The 26608-nt window shown below is 37.9% G+C and overlaps 2 protein-coding genes across 4 annotated transcripts in view; one reads left to right on the forward strand and one right to left on the reverse strand.

The window, feature by feature from the left end:
- rel (v-rel avian reticuloendotheliosis viral oncogene homolog) overlaps positions 1 to 7364 on the forward strand; it is a 55969-nt gene extending 48605 nt beyond the window's left edge. The window contains exons 10-11 of the mRNA XM_072265282.1: positions 540 to 641; positions 1490 to 7364. Coding sequence (XP_072121383.1) covers positions 540 to 641; positions 1490 to 2310 — 923 coding nt within the window. The 3' untranslated portion in view covers positions 2311 to 7364. The remainder of the gene's footprint in view (positions 1 to 539; positions 642 to 1489) is intronic.
- Positions 7365 to 8227: 863 nt separating this feature from the next.
- The window catches only part of pus10 (pseudouridine synthase 10), a 54427-nt gene continuing 36046 nt past the window's right edge, over positions 8228 to 26608 (reverse strand). For all 3 annotated transcript variants that reach the window (XM_072265285.1, XM_072265284.1, XM_072265283.1), the window contains exons 8-18: positions 25118 to 25163; positions 24097 to 24161; positions 20773 to 20858; positions 19228 to 19353; positions 18353 to 18409; positions 15450 to 15526; positions 15314 to 15369; positions 14496 to 14613; positions 12492 to 12634; positions 11567 to 11666; positions 8228 to 9192 (exon numbers count right to left, since the gene is read on the reverse strand). In XM_072265285.1, the coding sequence (XP_072121386.1) occupies positions 9154 to 9192; positions 11567 to 11666; positions 12492 to 12634; positions 14496 to 14613; positions 15314 to 15369; positions 15450 to 15526; positions 18353 to 18409; positions 19228 to 19353; positions 20773 to 20858; positions 24097 to 24161; positions 25118 to 25163 (913 nt within the window). In that variant the 3' untranslated portion in view covers positions 8228 to 9153. The remainder of the gene's footprint in view (positions 9193 to 11566; positions 11667 to 12491; positions 12635 to 14495; positions 14614 to 15313; positions 15370 to 15449; positions 15527 to 18352; positions 18410 to 19227; positions 19354 to 20772; positions 20859 to 24096; positions 24162 to 25117; positions 25164 to 26608) is intronic.

Raw genomic sequence — 26608 nt, forward strand, 5'->3', positions numbered from 1 at the left:
AAAGAAGTTAAGTCCAGTCAATGGTATTTTTATTTAAAGATACAGTGCAGAACGGGCCCTTTCAGCCCAGCGAGCCGTGTTGCCCAGCAACCCACCTATCTGACTCTGGCCTAATCACAGGACAATTTACAATGACCAGTTAAGCTAATAACTGATATGGCTTTTGACTGTGGGAGGAAACTAGAGCACCCAGAGGAAATCCATGTGATCACAGGGAGAATGTAGAAACTCCTTGCAGACAGCGCTGGAATTGAACACCAAACCCCAAAGCCGTGAGCTGTAATAGCATCATGCTAACCACGATATTTCTGCTATCGGTGGAAAGTAATAATAGGTGTGGCATAATTTAGACAATATTTTGACTTGTTTGATACACAAGTTGAATGTAATGTCATATCCACGAACTGTGAAAATATTTTATCATAGTGGATGATGGAATATTGTGTCTACTCATATGAATAGACAGCTATGTTAATGTTCAATTGTGTTGGCACATTAGACAAAACTTCAGAACCTAACTGTATTCTAATGTTTATTAGCAAATACCATAGACGACCAATCTAGTCGAAACAGATCAAGTAAAGTCTCAGCTGGTGTGCCTTCTGGAAGACTGTATGCACCCTCAAAGACAATTAAACAAGGTAGGAGTTACATCAATAAATGCAAATTGCTTTTTGAGTGTGTGGTACTAGTTTGCATCAAAAATTAAATTCAGAACTTTTCCATTCTAACCGATGTACTAACATTGTAAATACGTTTTTTTTTCTTTTCTAGAATTTGTAATAAAATCTAATCTATCTCACCTGATAACAGCAACACATGCAAAACGCTGAAGGAACTTCTTTCCCTCACACCACTTTATTATCCTGGCTTCTCTTCTCTCCCCCATCGCCCCAACTGTCCCGCTGAAGGCTCTCTGTCTGAAGCGTTAACTGCTTATTCCCCTCCATAGATATAGATGCTGCCTGACCTGAGCCCCTCCAGCAATTTTTGTGTGTTGCCCTGGATTTCCAGCTTCTGCAGAATCTTTGTGTTCACTTCATAAGTCTATCAGTAAAAAGTTGATTATTTTCCAATGAAAAGAACTTGAAAAATATTTTGCAATTAGTCATTAGAACAGGAAATGAGTAGTACCAAAGCAAATGAATTTTTGAAATGAGGTTTTTAACCTAAGTAACTTACCTGCAACATAGTAAATGTAACTTTGAGATACTACAGTAATAGTCCTTTACACCTGTACATTCAATTTGGAAGGTATCCATTTTATTTTAAACTGTGCTTATTTCCTTGTTATTAAAGCAAGAAAACCAGACTGATGCTGCACATTTCAAGTGAAATGTTACCTTCTGCTTATTTTTTTAGTCAATAAATGATGGGTACTTGAGCAGTTTCAACATTGTTGCTGGGATTCCAAAAAGCTTGTTAAAAGGTTTCATCATTTCTATGTCATATGACAACACATTAATAATTTTTGTTCCTTGTTTCATAGAGCCTCATCCATTTACTGGACTACAACAGGTGCATGCAATACCAACACAGCAGCAGCATTCCAAGAGCCATAATCATAATATTTTTCACTGTACAGTTCCCACAAATTCAAACCAGATCTTCCCTTCTGGCCAGCCAACAATGGTACCGACAACCATAGCAAGAGCTGGTGGTCAAAGTTGGCCTCAAATACCTTCAGATTGCAAAATGGATTTGCAAGTTCACCCTCCTGAAAATGGTAATTCATTGCCAGTTCTCGATGAAGATGTGCTGAAATGTTTAGACCCTCCCTCCCAAAATTGTCTGTTACATTCAATGGGGTTCAGACAGGATACCACCAGCAATGGCATTGCAACTCAGCAGATTCAACAGCCTGTTGTTTTCAGCACCGCGGAAACGATTGCCAATCAAACCCCTCACATTAGTATGCAAATGCTTTCCAATAACAACATTGACGATAATGACATGCATTTGATTAGTACAAACTGTGATGGAGCAGTATCCATGCCAGTTCTATGGAAACCATCAAATCAACAACCATCTTCATCCATTCAGAGTGTGCATTTATCAAAAAATACCATGGGAAACAATGCTGCTATCAAGACTACTCAACCAAATTCGCAAATGCCTGTTGGCATGCATATTGATAGTGTCCTTAGAGACTTCAACAAGGACCTAGCTTTTAATGGAAGCCTACCAATAAGTGATATGTTTAGTTCTGGTGGAGCTGAAGGTACTGATTGTTTAAATTCAATAACCTCAGACCATGCAGATCTGAATTTCATGGTGGAAGAAAACTTCTGGAGAATGAATTTGCCCTAAGTAAAACAAAAAGAACACCTTGGAAAAATCATTTGCTGTCAATGGTTGAGCTTGATTATAGAAACATCACTCAAATTCATTTCTTTAATGCACGGAGATGTATAAAACACCCGATTAATGTTATATTTCAATTTTTAAATATCTGCATTGTTTCTTATTTTCCTATCAAAGAATAATTGTTAACTGTATGATTAATGCAATGCATGTTAACTTTTGTGCATTAGTCACACATAATATTTTTTCTAAATACACAATATATCAACATGAATCCTATCTACGCTACTGCAGTATCCCCACCTGGTCACCAAGTGCAATTTGATGAAAGAATTGTCATACAAGTGAATTAATAAGCTTGTTTCAAAGCAAACGTTTTGATGCAGCCTGTCAGGATATACCAGCAGAGCTCTGAAAAGTTTTGCACATCAATTATGGATGGTACTGGACATTTTGTGCTCTCAGATTATTTTTGAATCATCCTGTCAACTGCTCCCTAGTTACCAAGGAATGTATATTTGACCTCTTTTTTTAACATTCATTTGTATAATCTTAAGTGAAATAATTAAGCTTCTATTGTGGTCATAGCAATTTGGTGGCCAGCTGAACATGATCTAAGTATACTGGAGCTTTGTATGAAGTAGGTTTTGATATTCAGTAATAATAATTAGAAAACAAATTCACTGAAACCTTTCAGAATTTAAATATTTAAAATTTCACCTCAGTTCTCAATTTGTCCATTGTGTCAATCAAAGCAGCCCGAATGATCAGATATTTATTATGAGAGAAAATTTCTCTCAGAAAGGCAAGAGTCAAGAAAAGTTAAATTTGATTGGTGTATACAAAGTATCTATGTGATCTCAGGAACAAAAACATCAGATTGTTTAAGATTTTGCTAGTTGCACATGTTGAGTAAGAAATGCAGGTTTACTGTTCAAATAGAAATAGCAGGAACTAAACAGATGGAAGAGGGTGAGAATAGAAAGAATAAAACATTTTAAATGAAATGTTGTCTCAAAATTGTGTAAATTTCAAGTTGAAGATGAAAAATGCTGGCATAGAGAAAACACCCATGGGTATGATATAGCAAAAATATGTTTTACAACCAAAATTCAATGAAGGAAGAGGACAACCGTGGAGGTATATTCCTCGCTTTAAGAAGTCTGGTGCATCCTTGAAAGCCAGGTTTAAGTGGATCCAATAGGATCAAAAAGAGACTTGCTGATGTGAACAAGTTAATGCTCCAAACAGGAAATGCAAGAAAGTATATCAAGGAAGTATAGATAGCAAGCAGGCATAGAAAAATTAGTGGGTGCATGTAACCAAGTGACTTGATTTCTGCAACTCAGATAGCCGAGAAGTATTAGAAAATCTGGATGAAGTACTACACTATTTATTAGAGGAAATGTGTTACTAATCTGTTGGGAAACTACGCAAGAATCTGTAGATTAATAAGGATGTACAACCTTGGTCAGTAATGTTGTGTCAGCAGCCAAGCCAATTAAACCTACAGACTGGATCCATGCAAAATGTCAAAGATTAGAGAGAAATTTTCACTTTTTACATAATTGTAGTTATATAATTGAACCAAGTCAGCATTCAGAGTACCCTTCCTGTAAAGGTGTCAAAACCAAACGAGAATCTTATCCAGAACCAAAACTCAAGGATTATACTGATGGTGTGGGGAAAATGCGTCTTTGTTAATAAGGTCAATTTGCTTAATTTTATATTAGCAAACACCATAATTGATAACAAAAACAGTTTCTGTTGTTTCATCAGATATCTTGTTTAGAGTAAAGCCATGCCATTTGGTGTGGAAGATGCACAGTCAACCTTTTCGAGATTGACTTGTAAAATGATGACTATCTGAACATCAGTAACCTTTATTTGATTGTCCAAGTTGAAAAGGGATTTGGTAAGGTCACTGTCTTGCATGCTTAGCTGGTGGAGGTCAAGAACTACCACAACCAAGTGCAAGGATTAATTAATACGAGTGGATTCAGCTGGAAATTTGTTTTAAGCTTAAGGATTATAGTCCCTCAGTTATAATTGTTTGGGAAAATAAAACAAGGGAATACTGTACTTAGAATCATGCCAAAAGGCTTTTGAAATGAGGCATTGCTTGCAGTTCCAGACTTCAAGCTCTATCTGGTGGCTCAAACCTCAAACCTCCACTGCCTTGCGACTATACCCACTCATGGGGAAGGCTTCGTGAGTAAATCCTGAGGGGAAAAATCTGGAGGTGGAGTCCTTAAGGCAGTCCTACATTGAGTTCAATGTTGGCTGGTAACTCCTGCGATGCTGCTGGTACCAAACTGTATCGCTCTCTGCCATTCCTTTGGGTTCATCAGCTGCATGGAGAGGGGGAAATTTGCTACATGGGCAACAGCTTGCTCTCCGTATTGTACCGGCCAAGCTTGCCTCTCTAGACAGCTAGGACACGATATCCATGGTTGACTTTGACTGACGAAGGTCAGACAGAGGGCTAAAATAGAGTAGTGGTAGTACTGAGGCTTAAGCATCAAAGAAAGCCCCTTGACTACTGAAAAGAGACCTTAAGTTTTGTAATGTCTCCAACAATTTCAAATAAATAATAGGATGTGATAGTTTATACAATACATAATCTTCTTGCGCCTTATAAATCTTCAAGGCAAAGAAACAATGGCTGTTTCAATAGAGTATTATGCTGCAATTCTTTGCACACAAATTTTGTATGTTTCAGGGGAGGATGTAATTGCTGACATGATAAAAACAGAATACTGGAATAACTTGGGTCAGGTGGAATTTGTGGAGGAAAAGCTTTCACGTTGATAACTTTTCAGCAGAAAATGATTTCTGAATCCTCTCATGAACTCATTCCCAGAATGTACAATAATCATTTTTATCTCTACAAAATGTAAACTAATTTTCTTTCTGAAATTGTTCCTAGATGTACTCCAGTGTTTTGTTTTAAATTCCAGATTTCAGGCATGTTTTTTTAAATTTTGCTTTTGAATTGCTGATATTCTGGCTGTAGTTTAATCATTGAAAGAAAAAAGTGACAAATATATTGCCCTTATATTGTACAGCACGTAATGGTTAAAATGCTTTAAGAACTTGATGCATGTAAGTGAGTTTTCTTTGCTAGGGTGGCACAGGACAGAAGATGGTGGTGGTGCTGGGAGAACAGGAGACAATTTCTTAAGATGTAGTTCCCCATGCAACACTGAGGGAACTTAAAACTTTCCCACATGATTGTGGATGACACTAAATACCACACAGTCTGTTTATGGATGATGTTTGAATCATCTTATGAACAGCTCCCCATCTACCAAGGAATGTGTGTTGAAAATTTGATGTAATCTTTGGTAAGGTGTTTGCTTAATTGTCAAGTAAAATGTTTTCTGGTGATTGTGAACTTCACACAGTGATTTTAAAAAAATGGCCCCAAGTTATCCACCCTGATATCTCCTGTTCCCCCAGACTACTGTAAATTTTATGGATTCAGTGTTGTGTATATGGAATTGATATACAGTAAATTAGAGGGAAAATTGCAGTTTGTCACTCTTCATCTATGTGGAGATATGTGCCAGAGAACAGTTCAAGTGCGAAAAGAGTAGCAGTATTATGGAGGTTATAAATTTAATTTTTTATTGTAATGGTGGTTAAGCTAACGCCTAATCACACATGGATGTAACGCTGAGGTTTTATGAGGCACTAGTCAGACTGCACTTGATAAATTGTGAGCAGTTTTGGGCCTCTTGTCTATGAAAGGATGTGCTGGTGTAGGAGAGTCCAGAGGCAGTTTATGAGAATGATTCCAGGAATGAAAGGGTTAACATATGAGGAGCATTTGGCTGTGGGTCTGTACTCACCGGAGTTCAGAAGAATTGGGGGGGGGGGGGGAGAGGCTGGAATCCACTGAAACTTATCGAATATTGAAAGGCCTAGGTGGATTTGGATGTGGAAAGGATTTTTCCTCGAGTGGGAAGTCTAGGATTGGCACAGCCTCTGTGATAGGAGGATGTACCTTTAGAACAGAGATGAAGAGGAATTTCTTTCATCAGATGGTGGTGAATCTGTGGAATTCTTTGCCATAGATGGCTGTGGAGGCCAAATTATTGGATATATTTAAAGTGGAGGTTAATAGGATCTTGATTAGCAAGGGTGTCAAAGGTTACCGGGAGAAAGCAGGCAAATGGGGTTGAGAGGGATAATAAGGTAGCCATGGTTGAATTGGTGGGCAAACTTGATAGGCTGAATGGCCCAATACTGCTCCTAAGTCTTATGATCTTACGGTTGTACTCTGATTTCAATTACTGCCTTAATCACAGGAGATTGGGGCAGTAGGTGAGGTGATCTTTGCTGAGGAAGGAGCTGTCTGCCTAAGTGCTATGAATAACATTTTTCAAACTTCCTAGAAATTTGTGAACAATTCTAGTTAACTCCCATTCCCTAGAAAGTCCTACAAAACACTGATACGCAGTTAGGGGCCCCACAATAAGTGTTTATATTCTCTAGTGGGTAACAATTGACAGATTACAGGCATCTGTTGACATCATTTGCAGCACAGGATTTTCTTTACACTAGTATGCACTAACAGAAGCATACATTTGTAAATTAGCAAACCTAAGTCTTGATATCTTGGACTTCTTGCTGATCCTGCCTAGTTCCTCCAACCAATTGCTTGATTATATAAGGCTTCAAACAAAAATACTATATTATCATCTTTTTAATAGTGTGGTCAAAACTGATTAATTGTGATCAGAGTTAAAAGTTCTCAAATCGAGCAGTAAAATAGCCCATCAGAAATTTTATATTTACCTTATGATTTTGCATTGTAAAGCTGTAAATACACTTTTATATAAGGGACTTCCCTTAATGTTTGTAATGACTGTGTCAGCCTAACTACTTGCAAGGAAAGTTCTCAGTTTATAACCCTTGGTAATTTGAATGTAAAATTGCTTACTGTAATTAGTCTTTATAGTAGCAGTATGGATTTATAAAAAATATCATACTTAATGTTCTTCCCCACTATCGATGTGTTTCACTGTTCAAAATGCTTTAACATATAAAATAAAGTTAATGTAACAGTTACCACATGTTTTAAATAAAATTTGTTTGATTCTGTCTGATTGCAATCATTACTTTCTGCTGGACGATTCCAGTCAATGTAACATTACCACAGATAGGATTGATAAAATTTAAAATTGAGTAAAAACTAGTGCCAATAGTTAGGGAAAGCAAGACCTTGTTTGTTTGAATGCAATACAAGTTCTCTTTCAAATTCTGCTACCCCTTCATGGTTCCCACAGTACTGTGCATGTGGAAATACATTGGACAGCTGTACAGACTGAAGTAGATTTGTTTCAATCCCTTAAAGTTACTAACTTTAGAAAATATATTACATCACACACAAATCATACTATTAAAGGCAGTGGAGGTCAGTTCGCAACTCTAACATTCAAGTGACAAAAATGGCAATAAAATGGAAGTTATAAATTTAATGTGTTACTGTAACAGTGGCTGAGATAACACCTGATCACTTTTTGTGCTACTACTTGAAATTGAGCCATTCAGTGGATAATGCACAATGATCTCTGGCACCTATAATTCAAGGAGGAAACAACCTCTATGATCATTTTCAGCCGGTGCATACATTTTATGTTGCAATCAGCTGAACCAAGTCACTTTTTGATGCAGAACCACGTGGGAGAATGGCAAAGGTTAGCCCCCATTACCAGAGAAGTCAGCAAGAAAGTAGGGTGGTGCACACAAGACAATTATGGGTATGTTAATAAGTCCTTTGGTAGGTGAAAGGGAAAACAGGATAATACTTGCATCAGGTCATACTCTATATGACATGATAATGCAGCTTTATATCACAACCATTCTTGGAGATAGGGTATAATATCATTAAATCAGAAAATAAGCACTGCAGAGGGATTATCAAACCTGTTTAATTTACTAACAAGACACGGTCAAGTTAAAAATCCAGTAAATTTAGCTTACTTTCTGCTTCTTAAAATTGAATTTTTGCACCAAATTGCTACAGAGCAAGTCAATGAAAATAAGCCAACAAAATGTTCATCCCCGAAACATTAATTCTAAAATTTATACATGGTAGACCCAAACAAAATCTGAGATTGTGGCATGACAGTACGAAGTAAAATGGCACGTCTCTTTAAAGCAGTGCTAACTAAATGAGACATGACTGAAAATATTTAAACAATGCCATAATTCACTTACATCTTTTCCCATGCCATAAATAACAGATAGTGTTTGTTCTTATTACTCTCTGTGCAAAGTTTTCCTCAGGTAATATTTGCTACTTCAGCCTTTAAATGCTGGTGAAGCAGTTGGTTTGACAAGATTGGAAGATGCTTTTTACATACCCATCACTGTGTCATTTAAGTAACAACCTACACCCATAGATATTACAAATATTATACAGATTGCTTTATGGTTCTACATTTGATTGCAACAGATAATATTTTCACAAGTCCAAGAAGTGCTGTTATTTTGAATCAGGAAGCCAAATTACCAGCTATTATGCAAGGAATGCACAAGACCACTTCACCTAAAATGAATGTATTAAAAAAAAGATGGGCTAATTTATTTCAAATAAAACCAGAAATGCTTTGCTTGGACACCATGCATGGTAAGACTACCATTATCTTTCAAATTAGTTCTTTATTTGATCCAAAAGCCATTGTGAATTTATTTTGCAACCAAATCATCAGGTAATATTAAGTTAACTTATTTTTAAATTTTTCTTCAAAGCAAACCAGTTCCAACAATATATTTGAATTTTTTTTTGGTTGTAGCTATAATTGGGCACGATTATCCAGCAATTGAATACTCGATGACTCATTCATCCAATTTTGGAGGCCAGTCAACATCTACAGACTAAAGAAACGAAAGGTTATTGTGTTTTACCACAAACATAACAGTAATTGCACAATATGGTGACTACTACTAAAAGATTGGCAGACTTTACTAATGATACCAGAAATAAATTCATGAAGTAATTTTTTAAAAATGGAATGCTGCAACATCATTAGGCATTCAAATCTTGCACTCAAACTTCCGAAAGAGATTTCGATCTGTCATCAGAGAAGTTGCTGAGTAGAAAGCAGATTCTATCTTTTAAAGAAAAAAAAGCAAAAAACTCTCAAGAAACAGATATAAACAGGTTTCCTCCCATGCTCACATTAGAAAAAAGACGGATTCCTTCTTAGCAACATATGAGGGTTCGAAGCAAGATTACATTAAATGTGCATGTAGTATGAACAAAATAATGTGCTAGACATCAAGAGAATGCGTTAAGTATAACAACTGCAGGAAGTGCAGTAATAAGCATAAAGGTGTGCTCCCAGTAAGTTCAACATAAAGACACAAAGTTGTGAATGTGGAAAGGCAGAATGTTGCAATGGAGAGACAGTGGCTTACAAGGATAAATAAAACAAAAACAATAGAGCTCTCTTCAAAGATGATGAAAATAGAGAGGCCTATTGATAAATCATAATTCATTCATGTAGAAGGATCCTCCAGTCTCCATCCCCACCCCATAATAAATCCAGACAAATCTTAGATGAGCCATGGCTTTGGATTCCACACACACATGAAGAGGCAAAACTTTTCCAGTATTTACATTTTACCAGCTTGATTGTGTGTGATCTTGACTTTTCATATTTCAGAGTTAGTTTCATTTAATTCCCTTTCTAACAAACCTCACTACCTTCAAAAATTTCTCCGATATTTCTTTCCGACGTTTCTTAAAAAGCCAACATTTTGTTAGGATTTTGTCTTGCCTGGTGGTTTTTCACCACTGCACAGTCTTTACAGAATGAATATCTCCTTGTTCAATCACTAGATGTAGACACAGTACATGTGGTTTGACTAGTGCACTACTTCACTTGACCATAACTTCCTCACATACTTATTATTGTTTTATTTCTGCAGTTGGTTGTTTTGCTTGCTGTCCTTCACTGCCTGAACACACATTGACCCTGGGATCGCTTTCCGCTGGTTCACATCAACAGAATATTACATTTTCCTGCCTTAGTTCAACGTCTTTTTCATTGTTTGAATACCCCATGCTGCAAGTACAATCACTGTGCACTTGGGCTGTGACCCACAAATTCAATAAATTACTATTTATTACTGTACAAATAATCAAGGTAATCTTTCAGCAAAATGGAAACTAGACTGAAGGATATGTAAACATGGGCACATTCAGCTCACACAATCAGCAAGAGATAGAGAGCAAGAGGAGATAAGGAGACAGAAAAGTTACTGAAAGTGTGTGCAATGGCCAAGACATGAAAATCACAAAATCTAAACTGACATTTGAAACCGTCCACACAACACATCAGTTCAATTTCCCTCATCTGACTGCTGACGATTCCCAGCATATTGTATTTTTGCAAAATGTTTCCAATTTATCTGACTGTAAACTAAGTCTCGACTGAAAGAAGTTGCAAACCTATTCTCTGATAGATAGAAGTATGGCCAAAGTGACCCTGAGGCGCATGTTTGTTACAAAACAGAATTCTGGCAAACAATCTAGCACACTACTGAAAGTGTGCTGTCTACTATGAGGAGCTGCAGAAGGATCTCCTGCAGTTTTGGACAACGTTTCCATGTTTATCTCATTGAAACATTAGTTCCTGAGTGAACCCAAGAGGGTAGATGCTGTGAAGATGATTCCTTTGGTGAGGAAACCTAGAACTAGGGTGTAGTCTTAAGATAATGGACCAACCATTTTATTCTGAGATGAGAAATGGCTTTTCTCAATAGGATGCACAGTTAGCTTTTCTAGTAAGTCAAAAATATCAAGGTCAACAGAAAAACACTCTTGGACTAAAGAAAAAATGCAGGCTTGCAGGGTTATTGGGATAATGTATGATAGTTGAGTTGATCAGATTAGCTATAACACTCAATAGCAGGTAGAGGGGCCCTGGGGTCCACTCCTGCTGTTATGTAACAATAACAGATTAACTAGTTGTTTGTTTCACTTACTGTCCACACATTATCTACCATGTTTCCAACACAGACACAATTAAAAATTCCCCCAAGATATTAGAGCTAGAATTCAAGATCTGCTTCATAATGCTCAGCATCAGCAAGTTGTAGCCAGGTGATCTGCATTTTGAAACATTAATCAATATCCAGACTTAAGAACAGTTCAAATTGCAAGCTGTCCCTTTTGTGACAAAGTATTAAAAAAAGAGCCCAACTCACATAGCACACAAATTCTTAATATTAACATACAATATACCTCCACATCAAGTTCAAGAATGTCTGTCGTTGTGTTCATTAGTGTGCCTAGATTTGGCTTTGTACGTCCAAAATCTCCATGTACAAACTCTTTAACGTAGCTATCAAATAGTTAAGAAAAATGTTTTGCTGTTCAGCAGAATATAGTTAATAAATACTTAATGTAATCAGCATGAAGCTTACTTCAATGAAGTTTCAGGAGTAGCCATTTAAGTCTTAAAAATACAAAACAATTTGCAGAATGTGAATATAATTTTTAAGTAGGTCAGGTTATTTAAAGCTGGGTTTCTGCTTAATCTAGAATATAAAATAGAATATTTTCAAAGTAATCAGCTTTTCCAAGCTAGAAATCAGATAATGTATAACATTGAGCCAAAAAGGACAATTGAATCAAAAATACAACAGAGGATTCGATCAGTTGGGCTTCCCACCTGGCACCAGAAAAGCTTTGCCACTGCACACTCCTGTTAAATATAGTTGGAATGCTTCAGCATTCATTCATCTTCACCAATAACATGGGAATGCTCTTGGAGCATCATTCTTGTGTTAGCCGTTTAAATTGTCCACTATCACTCACAGGTTGATGCAGCAGCACTGGATAAGTTGGGTCTGAGCACTTTGCACTGTCTATTGCAAGGAGTTTTGTTGTTTAGCTTCTACTGCAGGGTCACCAGCGTGGCACCTCTATTTTACATGTACACTTTCCTACACTCTTCATTGAACCAAGGCAACTCTTCCACTGTAATCAAACCACTGGATTACTGACCATAGTCGTGTACATTTCTGCTGTTGTTGATGGCCCACAGTACTTCATATTACCCACTGCCAACATGTCTGATCACTGAGACTAATACATATGCGCTGACAGGTTAAAAAAAAGTTTTGGAAGTGTTATTTTATATTATTATCATGCAAAAAAAAGATACGATCCAGCTTGAGTCTTCAAATAAAGACGAAAATGATGTTGATCTACGTATTCTACTTCCATGTTGTGTATTACCCGTGTCCTTACGGCCAGGGGTCTTCGGTGAAGAACTCTCAACGGAGTCCTCTGGTCAATTTTTAGGTCCTGTAGATATATGTATTTTTGAAAGATAAATCTTTCAAAAATTACTACATTTCAGATCTTAGAAACTGTTTTAATGCAAAACCCGGACTCTCTAGTATAATTAACATTTTCAGGAAGTTGTCCTTCAGAAAAAGACTTGGCAAAGTTCATAAATACATTTTAAAAATCAAAAAGGTTAACAATTATTTGGTTTGATAGATCAGACTGATTTACCTTTACATCACCACACTGTTCAACCCATTTTGTATTCTGGGAATAGTTTCAATCAAACCCATTTATACAGTCAAATTCATTGTTCTTTCCCAATATTTTGATCAATTAAAGTTTCAGTCTGACTTGCTTCCATTTAATAATAACCTGAGTCCCTTGATACTTGATGGATTTATTTTGAAGTTTCCATGTTTGTGAAGAAACACAGCTTCATCTTTGAAAAAATATACTGTAAATACAGATCTCTTGCAAGGGAGTATAGATCAATGCAGCACTTCAACTCTTAAAAGAGATAACAAAATTCATAATTTTTAAAGTAAAATAAAAATATGCATCTCCTAGCAAATCCAGAGATTGATAAATGTCTATGATATAATATAATATACAATCTCCATTGTCCATTTGTGCATTCTGCAAATGTCACATTTCCAAAACTGTACAGAATATTAGACAATAAGATGCTATGGTTTTGAGACAGGATCCGACTAATTTAATTTTTACAGCAATTTGTCACACTCTTACTAATAGACAACAGTACTGCATCCTACAATATAGGGACAGATATCCTCTGAAATCACAAATTTTTGTTTAATATAACAGGGGAGGGGATGTCAACTCAGACCATGAGAGGCCTGTGTTGGGCATTTTCATGCCTTACAAGGCGCAGATTGGAAGTCTGTGTGGGGTGCCACTTCTCGCACAGACACTAGAGCAATGTGTGGTTAAGTGCCTTGCTCAAGGACACAAACACGTTGCCACAGCTGAGGCTCGAACTAGCGACCTTCAGATCACTAGACGAACGCCTTAATCACTTGGCCACGTGCCCAATATAACAAATGGATATCTGTTTTGGTTAACATTACACACAAAACTGTTCATTCTCTCAAACTGCTCATTCTGTTTTGTATGTTTCAATTTGAATATCACCTATCAGTTATCCTTCCAAATCTGATGATGTCATTTACTATTTACTGTAATACTTTGGAAATGTGCTCTTTAACAGCCACATTAAATTCCTCAGTCAATATAGAGCCTGCTTCCTTTCCTAAACTGTGATTCCCCTGACTAATCAGTGGGCTTTGTGTCAATTCAAAATCCCTCATGAGAATATACAAATAATGAGTTAACATCTTTTCAGCATTACACTAAAAGCCCAGTATTCTAGTAGTCCAGGAACACTACAATACCCAGCTTTTCAGTGCTGGTATCCGGGCAGCACGAAGAGGCTCAAATCAGGTCAACTGATATAACTGAACCTTTACTGTATTGCTTTCTTTTCATGTCCAGACTGTCAGTAGGCCAATCCCAGAGAAATATGACCCTCACTGGGTGATTTCTTGTATTTAAAAAAAAAACTTGCTGTTAGTATCATTTCACACCAATATTAAGGCAAGCCTAATGCCATCAGAATTGATTGACTATATATAACTCTAGATGCACTTAGAAGTTCCAAGGTCACTAGTTTTTAACTAAGCAGCAAGAAATGTTAACTCTCACTCTACTGATCACACCTTCAACACTGCTGCTCAAGTTATAACACCTGATACATAGATGTAAGTTATAAACCAAAATTGTAACATTGACCTTGAGAGCTGACATTCCCATGCACTATGTGATTCTGAAGTTAAGTGACAATTGTTTTTCTTTGTACCTTTATATCCTGGAGAAAATTTATATCGTTCCTTTCTATGGCTTTCTCTGTCCAAATTAGAGCACTATATGATTTTGTCTTCTCTTCTTCACCTTCCTTCATATGTCCTATCGCTTCCCTAAGCAAATAATCATGGGAACAAGTTACTTGTTGATATAATTAACAAAGGGAATTAAATGCAACAATATTGACCATGTGGAGAAATCACAGAATGGTGAAGTGTGCATTCATAAATCCTCACATGTAGCCAGATTGATCGATTGTGTGATTAAAAGAGTATGCAGCTTAAATTTAGAATACAAGAGCAGCGAGTGGTACTGAAATTGTATATAACATCATTTAGACTACTGTTTGAGCAATGCACAATGTTCTGGTCAGCACCTTAGAGGAAAGATGCAATTTTACAGGACAGGGTAGAGAAGGGATTTATATGGAGGTTGGAAGCATTGGAAGTGTGGCCATGAGGTGAAATACTTTGGAGAAACCTGCTTCCCTTAGTAGAGAGGTGAGAAACTAAGGATATAGATTTAAAGCAATTAGTAGGATCAGAGGGGAGTGAATTAACAGTTTCTTTCAGTTATAGAATGGTACAGGTCTAGAACTCACTACCTAAAAGCAGAAATGCTCATCTCACTAACAAGTACTTTGATGTGTACTTGTAGAGCTGAGGCCTGTAGGACTGTGGACACAGTGTTGGAAGTTGGGATTAAGCCGGGTAGTTCTTTATCAGTTGGTACAGGCATGATGAGCTGCATAGACTCCTTCTGTGATTCTATTTCAGACTTCCATCTAGATCCTGGAAAAATGGATGTGCTTACCTGGTCACTATCTGTAAATCCCGAACTCGAATTTTATCAGTAGAGTTATTAATTTTCTGTAAAGTGCAGAGAAGGTACACAGATAAGCAAACCAACCATAGCTGCTGAGGAAAATAATTTTCTTCAGTTCAATTACCTGTTGAAGCTCTTTTATGTCTTGTTGTAGAAAGGATGTTTTACGTGGGTTGAGCAGTTCAATTGCAAAGGGTCTACCTACAAAAAAGACAAGTATGCAGTATTCTACCAGTTGTACTGGACGAAGTATTCAAGTTATAAATTATTACAAATAATCCCTAATGTCCAGCAACTCAAGTAACTCACATAATCCAGGCTGGCACTCTAGCACTGCACTGCCAGAATTTGTCTTATTCAGATGAGATGCTACATTGATGACAAAACCACATTGCAAAGGCCTGGTACACTGTTTGAGTAAGAACTGCAAAATGCTTCTGCTGTCCTGGCCAGTAATTAGATCTCACTAAAATTTATTATTATTTGTGGCTCTTTCTTTTGTCCAACTCAACTGCTTTATTTGTCTACAAAATGCCAGTGAGTAAAACTTTATCAGTAATTCAAAGGCTTATGAATTTCCAGATATCAGAAAGAGCATTACAGTACTCAAAACTGTGGAGTATTCTGCAGTAGGTCAGCCGTTTACAAATATACTCATTTCATAATAAATGCTGCAAGAAGCTCTTTAAAATAACTTTTAAAACATGGCATTCAGTTTCTTTCTGTCTTCATTTTATGAAGACATGCTATATTTAATTACAGGAAAAGGGGAAGGGGGCTGTCCCTCAACGACAAAATCTACCTCAGAATTGGCTAAAAATTAAGCTGCGTTTTTGCTTTCCATCTCAACTCCATTCTGATTTACTTTGTTCAGGGATTTCTCCTCCTCAAGCAATAAACCATGAACAATAAAATGTTTCAAATGTATTTTGCTAATGTTTCAAATGTGTTTTGCTAATTATCTAATAATGTTTTCTAATATAGTATTAAAATTAGCATGTTGTACTATATAAAATATCACACAAGCAATAACCTACAATGATATCAGCAAACCCTTGGAATTAGGGAGTTCCTTTCCTCTGACTTGCTCGGATACAGAAGGGAAAATGATTCACTGTTCACTCTCCGGCAGCAAAATCTAGGCATGAAACAATTCGTCGTGGTGGTGCCCGGTTCCTAGTGTGAGGTTTGGACAATTTAAATGCCAGCCAAGATAGTCTGGAGGCTCCTCTCTTCATGGCGCCAAGGCTGTGTGAGACTGCCCCCAGCTCCTGTGCTTTGTGTCTGCGAACTTTGCAGTGACTTGCCCCACTAATATAATGAACTGAATTACAAAGGCTTCGGGCCTACTCTGAGCTGCTCCGGTGATTTGGATTTAATGAATCAATTTGGTTCAGAACGCTGCTGTTGTTGCTCGCTTCTATTGTTTGCATGATTTGTTTTCTGCTTTTTTCCCCTTTCTCTGGGGGTTTTATTAATTGGGTTCTTTCAGGTTCCCTGCTCTGCCAATGCCTGTGAAGCAAACAAATCTCAAGGTCGTGTAATTTGTACATTCTTTGAAAGTAAATGCACTTTGAATCTTTGAGTTAGATAGTGTCTAATCTGTACTTCAACCCCATTTACCTGTCTTTGACCCAGACCCTGAAGACATTTATCAAATCTAAATCTATTTCAATCTAATCTAAAGCTCCCTTTCCACTTGCTTTTGAGTGAGTGAGTTCCAAATTTCCACCGGCCTGTGTGGAAAAAGATTTTCCCCAATTTCAGTCCTAAAAGGACCAACTCTTAATTTTAAGATAGCTTTTTCTTACTGATCTTAACTAGTGGACACACTTTCTGTACTTCTTCCCTATCAAAGTCATTTACCATTTCAAATAGCTCGATCAGATAAACCTACCACCTTTTAAATCTCAAATGGTCACAAACCAAGCTAATACATCTGTCCTCAAACTCTGGCACTATTCAACACAAAATACTCTGTAGATGCTGGGGTCAAAGCAACACTCACAACACACTGGAGGAACTCAGCTGGTCAGGCAGCCTCCGTGGAAATGATCAGTCAACGTTTCGGGTCGGAACCCTTCGTCAGGACACACTAGTCTTCGCCAGTCCTGATGAAGGGTTCTGGCCCGAAACGTTGACTGATCGTTTCTACGGATGCTGCCCGACCTGCTGAGTTCCTCCAGCGTGTTGTGAGTGTTGCTGGTACTATTCAAATTAGCATCTCCTAGTTTACAGAGCTGAGGAGTCCAAACAGGAATGCCAGATTCCAAAACTGAACCATCACTTCATCCTCTTTTTAACTACAACCTCCTGATTAAAAAAAGGTCATCATTCCATCAGTAATTTAAATCACATTTTGTAATGTAGAAGGTGAACATCAACTGCTTTATTTCTAACTTTTCCTGACAGTTAGCACAGTCACAGTCACCTACCCACAGGAAAGTTGTAAATAAATTTCAAAGAGTACAGAGAAAGTTTACAAGGATGCTGTTGGGTCAGGAGGACCTGAGTTATAGTGAAAGATTGAATAGGTTGGGACTTGGAATTTAAAGATTTGAGAGGAGATTTGATAGAGGTATACAAAATTATGAAGGGTATAAATAGTGTAAATGCAAGCTGGCTTTTTCCATTGAGGTTGAGTGGTCTTACACCTAGAGGGCACGGGTTAAGGGTGAAAGGTGAAAAGTTCAAGGGGAACTTGAGGGGAAACTTCCTGCCAGCACAAGTGAAACAGGCGAGTTCGATTTCAACTTTTAAAAGAAGTTTGGATAATAGCGGGTATGGATGTCTGTGGTACCGGCCCAGTTCAGGTTGATGGGAGTCGACATTTTAAGTGGTTCAGCACGGACTCGACAGGCCAAAGGGCCTGTTTCTGTGCTGTACTTTTCTATGAATCTATATATCTCATGCTATTTATAAAATTATCTTTTGTATTTTTAGCCTTAATAGATTGCTGTTCAATCCCAAACTTGCACCGACTGCAGTTATTACAAAGTAGATCATACAATACCAAAACATATTTACCATTTCCCAAGGCTCTTACATCAACATCTTCCCTTCCCGAAGATGAAAAATTAAAATCTGCAGGAACAGAAGTTTTCCAAATCTCATTTTTTGTTTCAAAGTCTTTATTAAGCAATGTTATGCATAAAGAAAACATGAAGATAGAATCAAATAAAATTAAGAAAAAATAAAATTAAGACAATAATCTATTGATAAATAAAAACATTAAATTAAAGCAAAAAATGTTTAAAAAATTCCGAGTTCACAGGATGAGATTTAACAAGGTTTTGAACTCCACACTCAATGTGGGGGCAATGCCAGATGTATATCGCAATGATAGCAAATTTCTTTTTAATTGCAAATCTAGGATCGATATCAGTCTGAATGGTGTAACGCCAGGAGTTCTGTATAGATCCATCAGCATCAGCACTCTATTTGATAGATTCCTTAAATGCTCCAGGCAATAAACACATACATAAAGAAAACTTCATATAGTCAAAATTGCTGTTATAGAGCATAATAGGGTCCTTGACTCAAATAAAAGTCAGTGTTACCGGACTGACCTAAAACTTTCGTGCAGTCTCACGACTGAAAAAGACAGCAGCAGAACCTCAGCTCTTTGCTTCTGTAAACCTTAACGTTTAGCATGAATTCAGTTATTCAGTGGTTTGATTTCAACCTATTGACCGTGTGCGCCAACAAGAAAAAATTACTTTACACAGGGAAAATGAGACAGCCTGCCCTATCACAAACTTGGAATTAGAAAGAAATCCGCCATCATTGTGGTATGTGGTGCATATGCATGTGACTGCGTATAAGAGAGAGGAGGAATAATCTAGAAAGTTGAACCAGAAAACATGCATCGTTTAAGCATTTCACCTATGCAATTAACTTACTGTCCACTTCAAACATTTTCTTCAAAGGCAATCCTATAAGTTCTTCTACAGAGGATTCCATTTTTCTCTCTCCATCTATTACCCAAGGAGTCTGTGGTAGAGTTCTGGAGAACTTGTTATATCGGCCTGATGACAAAAAGAAATGAGGATAAACTCATTAACCTCTAGAAATAACTCTCATGGGAGGAGAGAGAGGGAAGTATTTGCCAAATTTCAGATCCAAAATTCATAGCAATGAATCCTGTCTAAATACAAAACTGAAAATACAGATAAAACTTTAATTTCCACTGCTCAAAAGGTACAATGTGTTTCAGAACAACAATAAGCCATAACCGGCCAGGCAAAACCTTCAGCCTGCGCCTCTTGAAGTAGTCCATTCTGGGTTTTGAGGTGTGTTTAGGATCATTATCCTGTTGTAGAAGCCATCCTCTTTTCATCTTCAGCTCTTTTACAGACAGTGTGATGTTTGCTTCCAGAATTTGCTGGTATTTAATTGAATTTATTCTTCCCTCTACCAGTGAAATGTTCCCTATGCCACTGGCTGCAACACAAGCCCAAAGCATGATTGATCCACCCCTGTGCTTAACAGTTGGAGAGGTGTTCTTTTCATGAAATTCTGCACCCTTTTTTTTCTCCAAACATACCTTTGCTCATTGCAGCCAAAAAGTTCTATTTTAACTTCATCAGTCCACAGGACTTGTTTCCAAAACGAATCAGGCTTGTTTAGATGTTCCTTTGCAAACTTATGACGCTGATTTTTGTGGTGAGGATGCAGGAAAGGTTTTCTGATGACTCTTCCATGAAGGTCATATTTGTGCAGGTCTCGCTGCACAATAGAACAGTGCACCACCACTCCAGAGTCTGCTAAATCTTCCTGAAGGTCTTTTGCAGTCAAACCGGGATTTTGATTTGCCTTTCTAGCAATCCTACGAGCAGTTCTCTCGGAAAGTTTTCTTGGTCTTCCAGACCTCAACTTGACCTCCACCATTCCTGTTAACTGCCATTTCTTAATTATATCACGAACTGAGGAAACGGCTATAGAAAACACTTTGCTATCCTCTTATAGCCTTCTCCGGATTTGTGGGCATCATTTAATTTTCAGAGTGCTAGGCAGTTGCTTAGAGGAGCCCATGGCTGCTGATTGTTGGGAGTCAGAGTATTTATAAAGCTTTGAAATTTGCATCACCTGGCCTTTCCTAACAACGACTGTGAACAAGCCATAGCCCTAACAAGCTAATTAAGGCCTGAGACCTTGGTAAAAGTTATCTGAGAGCTCAAATCTCTTGGGGTGCCCAAACTTCTGCATGGTGCTCCTTTCCTTTTTCTCACTCTGAAATTGTACTAAAAAATTATACACTACTCTTGCTTAAAATGTTGAAAAGAATGTGTCATCTTTAACTTTATGTCTTTTGGAGATCAGTTCATCTTTTACTCACTTAGCTATTCACAGTAACAGAAATTTTGACCAGGGTGCCCAAACTTTTGCATGCCACTGTATATGCCAGAAGGGAGGGGATTTAAGAAGTAATTGTTGCACTATCCTACCTGCCACATAGACCGAATTATGTGTGCACTGAATTTCCTGAACAATACAAGAGCCTTTAGGTGCTTCAAGCTTATAAGGAAACTGTCTGTCAAAGATAAAAATAATGAATTGGAGATGTTAAACACACAAAATTCAGGTGTACATTTCGTTACATGTATAGTTAAATCAATTTATCTGAATAAGCTACTTTTCAAAATCATTTCAAACTTCAGCTTAGAAAGTTGCCCAGGATTTGCTCAGATTCAAACTGATGTTGATTCAGTACAAATAGCTTATCCCAATTATTTTGTCAAATCAAATACAAAATTCTTTCTATTTGTATGAAGATAGCATTAATATCTATATCTATACAGAAAGTTTCTCTAGGATTTCCAATCTTCAGAGTCACCATTTAAAAATTTTCCTTGCAATCAAATAATTTCTTTACTTGAGATGGTTTGAGAGGAAATTAGTCTTTTGCTGGCACAAATCCATAACAAGTTGTTTTGCTTCAGAGCCTGCACACTATTGTTGTTCCTCCCTCCCTACCTACCTGGTTTGCTTTGCAGAAGTCCGTAGCTGTAGAACTGATAACTACATTTTCAATTGTGGGCCTCAAACAAATTGCACTTGGTATCAGAACAATGCAAAGAAATTTAGAGATGGGACATGAACCGTTATTTGACTCCATTTTGCCATTTAAAGTGTCCATTAATCGCTGACTAAAGCATTGAGAATGACTGAGACATCAAGGCGAGTGAGAGTTCAGCGCGGACTGCCTGCCTTTTGATCACTGCCGAGAAGGAGTCTGAGACTGGCCTATTGCTGTGTGGCTCACTGTGGCAGGTGGGTAGGCCTCTCAGCATTTGTGTGGTGTCCCTCTCTTTCAGTTATGTCAGTGATGATGGAAGATGTTACTGTGGTTCTGTGTTTATGGATTACTATTGCGTTTATGCACCGTGGATTTTTTCCACGATTTTTATATTCTGTGTTTCTCGCCCATTCCTCTTCTGTTTTGTTGTGCAAATGGAAGGGGCATGGGGGGGGGGGAGTGATGTTTTTGTTGCGTTCCGTTTGTTTTTCTGTGCAGGGAGGGGTTGTTTGGGGATTTTGATGTTCTTTTTCCATTTTGTGCAGGGAAGGGGGTTTAGGATCGATGTTCTTGTTCTGTTTTGGGCAGGGAGGAGGTTTAAGGTCAATGTTCTTGTTCCGTTTTGTGTGAGGGAGGGGTTTAGGGTCGATGTTCTTGTTGTGTTTTGTGTGGGGGAGGGGGGTTTAGGGTCGATGTTCTTGTTCCATTTTGTGCAGGGAGGGGGTTTAGCGTCGATGTTCTTGTTCCGTTTTGTGCAGGGAGGAGGTTTAGGGTCGATGTTCTTGTTCCGTTTCGTGCAGGGAGGAGGTTTAGGGTCGATGTTCTTGTTGTGTTTTGTGCAGGGAGAGGGGGCTTAGGGTCAATGTCAAAGTTGCTGGTGAACGCAGCAGGCCAGGCAGCATCTCGAGGAAGAGGTACAGTTGACATTTCAGGCCGAGACCCTTCGTCAGGACTAACTTAACTTCCTTCAGTTAGTCCTGACGAAGGGTCTCGGCCTGAAACGTTGACTGTACCTCTTCCTAGAGATGCTGCCTGGCCTGCTGCGTTCACCAGCAACTTTGATGTGTGTTGCTTGAATTTCCAGCATCTGCAGAATTCCTGTTGTTAGGGTCAATGTTCTTGTTCTGTTTTGTGCAGGAAGAGGGGTTTAGGGTCGATGTTCTTGTTCCGTTTTGTGCAGGGAGGGGGTTTAGGGTCGATTTTCTTGTTCCGTTTTGTGCAGGGAGGGGGTTTAGGGTCAATGTTCTTGTTTCATTTTGTGCAGGGAGGGGGTTTAGGGTCGATGTTCTTGTTCCGTTTTGTGCAGGGAGGGGGTTTAGGGTCGATTTTCTTGTTCTGTTTTGTGCAGGGAGGGGGGTTTAGAGTCAATGTTCTTGTTCTGTTTTGTGCAGGGAGGGGGGTTTAGGGTCGATGTTCTTGTTCTGTTTTGTGTGGGGGAGGGGGTTTAGGGTCGATGTTCTTATTCTGTTTTGTGCAGGAAGGGGGCTTAGGGTCAACGTTCTTGTTCCGTTTTGTGCAGGGAGGGGGGTTGGGGGGGAGTTGATGTTCTTGTTGCATTTTGTGTGGGGCAGGGGGATTTGGGGAGCGATGAGCGGGATACCGTTCTTTTTTTGTGCGGGGGGGATTGGGTTTGCTGTTTCTCTCTGAACGACTTTCATGTTCTTCCTTTGCTTCACGGCAATCTGCAGAAGACAAGTCTCAGAGTTGTTTATGGATACATACTTCGATAATAAATGAACCTTTGTTCAGCAGTGTGAGAATGGAATGCACCCAAGCCAAAGAACTAATGAAGGTAAGAGTGTGCAAAGAAATGCATTCTAATGAGTTACAGAAAGGTGTAAGGTCTTGACAGAGGCACAGACACTAATGGTGGATAGAAGGAGGCAGATGAGGAATGCAATGAGGAAGTGGATATGAAAAGAGATTTTGAAATAATATGGATATTCAAGGGCTGGGATTGGAGTTTGGAGAGATAAAAGAGAATTGTGTCAAAGCTTCTGCAGCTGAAATATGTCTACAATTGCAGGAGTGATAAGTGATTATGATATGTATAAGAATAAAATTCAGGCAGAAACATTTTTGATGCCATAGTTGATGAAAGGAGGAGGATGGGAAACTACTGAAATATTTGGCTTTGGAGAGGACATAAAAACAGATAAAGATTTTGGTAGCAGGTGTCCTGAGTAAGTGTAAAAGTTGATCATATACAGGGTTCTTGTGATGGACAAAAGAAGAAATTCAACTTACAGCCTGGTGTTCTGTGCAGACTACGGAGAACTGCAGAGATGACGGCCAAGATCAAAGGCAGAAAACAGAGTTCAAAGGCAATTCCCTTAGCTTCACCAAGGTTTAGCTGGAAATCATAGCTAACTCTAAATTGGTGCTCAGCAAAATAACTTGACACCATCTTACTTGACAGTCCTCGGACAGAGTGGAAAGTGGCCATCGTTGCAATTCTAATGATCTTGTATTTGAATTTAATTTTGCAATGTTTACAGTTGGTTCAAACTCTGTAACACACTCCATTGATTTTATATTATTAATTTATTTTGTATAAATGACTTTTCTATGTCCTCTGATTTTTCACTGCACAAGTGTTTTTCTTTGTCTGGAATTTTCCTCAGAATATTTGTTCATTACTAAAAGTACGTATATCATTAACTTATCTTTGTATCTCTACGGTACATGAACTCCCCATTTACTAAGAAACACAAAATAAATTTTGCTCATCAAAATATTAGTCAATACTCACTTAAGGAAGTCATCATCTTTTATCTTCTCCAAAGCTTTCATCACTGCCATTCTAGTGAAAATGGACTGAAAGAGAAACTTCCGCTCTAATTGGTTCTCAGAACCTTAGCATCTGTACAGGATGTGGCAAAATGTATTACCTCAAGTTCAATTCCAGCACAACATTGCTAACAAGTCACATGACTTAGCAATCAAGTCTAATTCACACTTAGTCTGTAATCCAGAGAAATACCTTACTGGGATTTTCAGAGAATGCCAATTCTCAGAGCCTTCATCTAAAAAAATTCCCATCCTGCCCCTATTCCTGGAGCGTTCCACAGGCAGCACAATTCACATATAACGAAGAATAAAGAACTTTAATGCAGATGAAACTCCAATTTATTTTCTATTTTAAATTAGATAATCTTTACAATAAGTAAGCAGGAAAAATTGAATGTTGGTGTTTTTTTGCAAAAAGGATAGTGTATACATGTGGAGAGGTCATATACAGGTGCCAACAGCTTTGGTGAGACTGCATCTGAAGTACTGTACTGTATATAATTTTGGTCTCCTTATTAACAGACAGATTTTGCTTCACACTTCCTTACTGCAGCTCTCTCTACTTGGTCTGCAAATTCTGTGCTGTTTGTATCTCTCACAATCATCAGGCCTACTGCTGGCTTTTGTACTTTTGTACGCCTTCTCATTCAGTTTCTAACCATCCTTAGACATCTGTGCTTTATTTTTTGCTAAATAATAGCAACTGCCTCTCAGAGGGTGTAAACTAGTCCTCTTCAAAAAATACACTGAATCGTTGGTTCATGGAAATTCTATTTTTGGCAAACAATTACATATACCTTCAAAATTGTCCACCTTGCAATCCAGTATATTTGCTTCCCTCTTTATATATTATGAAGACATAATAACTATAACCAAATTAAATGTCAGTAACGTTGTTTATGAAATCAATTTAGAGCCACAGAAATTTCCTCTACCATTACTACTGCTACATTTTCTGCATTAAAATGGCATAGAAAAATTACCTGCTTGTTTTTCGTTGGTCTGAAGCAGTCACGACATACTGTGGCCCTAGGTTAGTAACGAGCATCACAATTTAAAAAATTCTAACAACATTAAAGCTTTAAAGTTTGTTCTGAATTTTTACTCCACAATACATAAAGAAGACATTCAAAGCTCAAAAACCAGGAGGAAAAAAAAACACAAAGTCACTCGACTGTTTATTCATTTCCATTGATGCTGCCTGAGCTGCTGAGTTCCTCCAGTATATTGTGTTGTGCTGGATTTCCAGCACCTGCAGAATTTCTTGTGTTTAGTATTAGGGGTAGTGAGTGACATCTATACTTCTCGTCCTTGAGAGCAAGCATGTGCAGAATGATACAAGAGACTAATGGGTAGGAGTATTTATTGTTTTCTGCATAGAAAGAAACTAGTCCTCAACAAAGAAGGAGAGGCATCAACAGGTAATTAATCCTTCAGACACAAATTCATATTCCCACACTCAGTACACAAGACAGTATTTTGTAAAAAGTACTTTTTGAATTGATTATCCCACATGCACAGTAGATCTGGTTTACTGTGTTTTGCTCTTTTGGAGGCAAATGAAGATTACAGTCAAGTATACCTGTCCTGCTACAAAACTGAATTCTGGTAATCAAGGAGAAAATGGCTGCTTTTTTTCAAAAAAAAAGAATATGGCATTTCATGCCCATTTCGAAACACGCTTGATGTATTGTTAAAAAACACCTTATATCACACTTTTCCAACTGGTGTAGGTACTGTTGGCATTTCTGGGATATGGACTCACTGACGATGACGCAACATAAAATATTTTGAATTAGGTTGGATGACATGTGGCTTAGTATGAACTCGCAAATGGTAGTGTTCTTAAGCATTATCTCATTACATTGCAAGTGGCACCCATGATCACTTTGCAAATTAACCATTGACCTAACAGGATGCTAATTAGCTGGATTCATTTTGCTTTTTAAAAAAAATAATTTCCACTTTGTTGGGTAGATGCTAATATTATAACTGCACTGGTACAACTTGGCTTGAGATAGCCTAGAGTTCTAGACAAGTTCTTTAGACCTACAGCTAACACATTGACTGGTTACATAACCTTTGTTGTATCTGATGCTTTCAGCTCCCAACCACTTCTGGTTTCATAGAACTGAACTGGATGAAGACTGGTTTCTGTGAAAGTTGGGACTTTAGGATGAAGCCAAGACAGATTATTCGCTTGACACACCTGGCTGAACAGGTTGAAAATGCCTCAGCCTTATCTTCAGACTCATGTGCTTGGCCCTGTCATTGTGTTCGATGCAGTTGTTCTTGGAGTTGTTCTTCATTAGCCATTTAATTGTCCTCTATCACGTATGATCAGACTTTTGATTTGGTATGTCAAATGTGAGATATATTGCGTGTTGATTAGCATGCATGTAATCCTATAATGAAGTTCTACCAGACACTGCATCAGTGATACTGTGAACTCCTTTTGAAACCATTGAGGGATT

Source organism: Mobula birostris, chromosome 8, assembly GCF_030028105.1.
Source record: "Mobula birostris isolate sMobBir1 chromosome 8, sMobBir1.hap1, whole genome shotgun sequence".
NCBI classification, from domain to species: Eukaryota; Metazoa; Chordata; class Chondrichthyes; order Myliobatiformes; family Myliobatidae; genus Mobula; species Mobula birostris.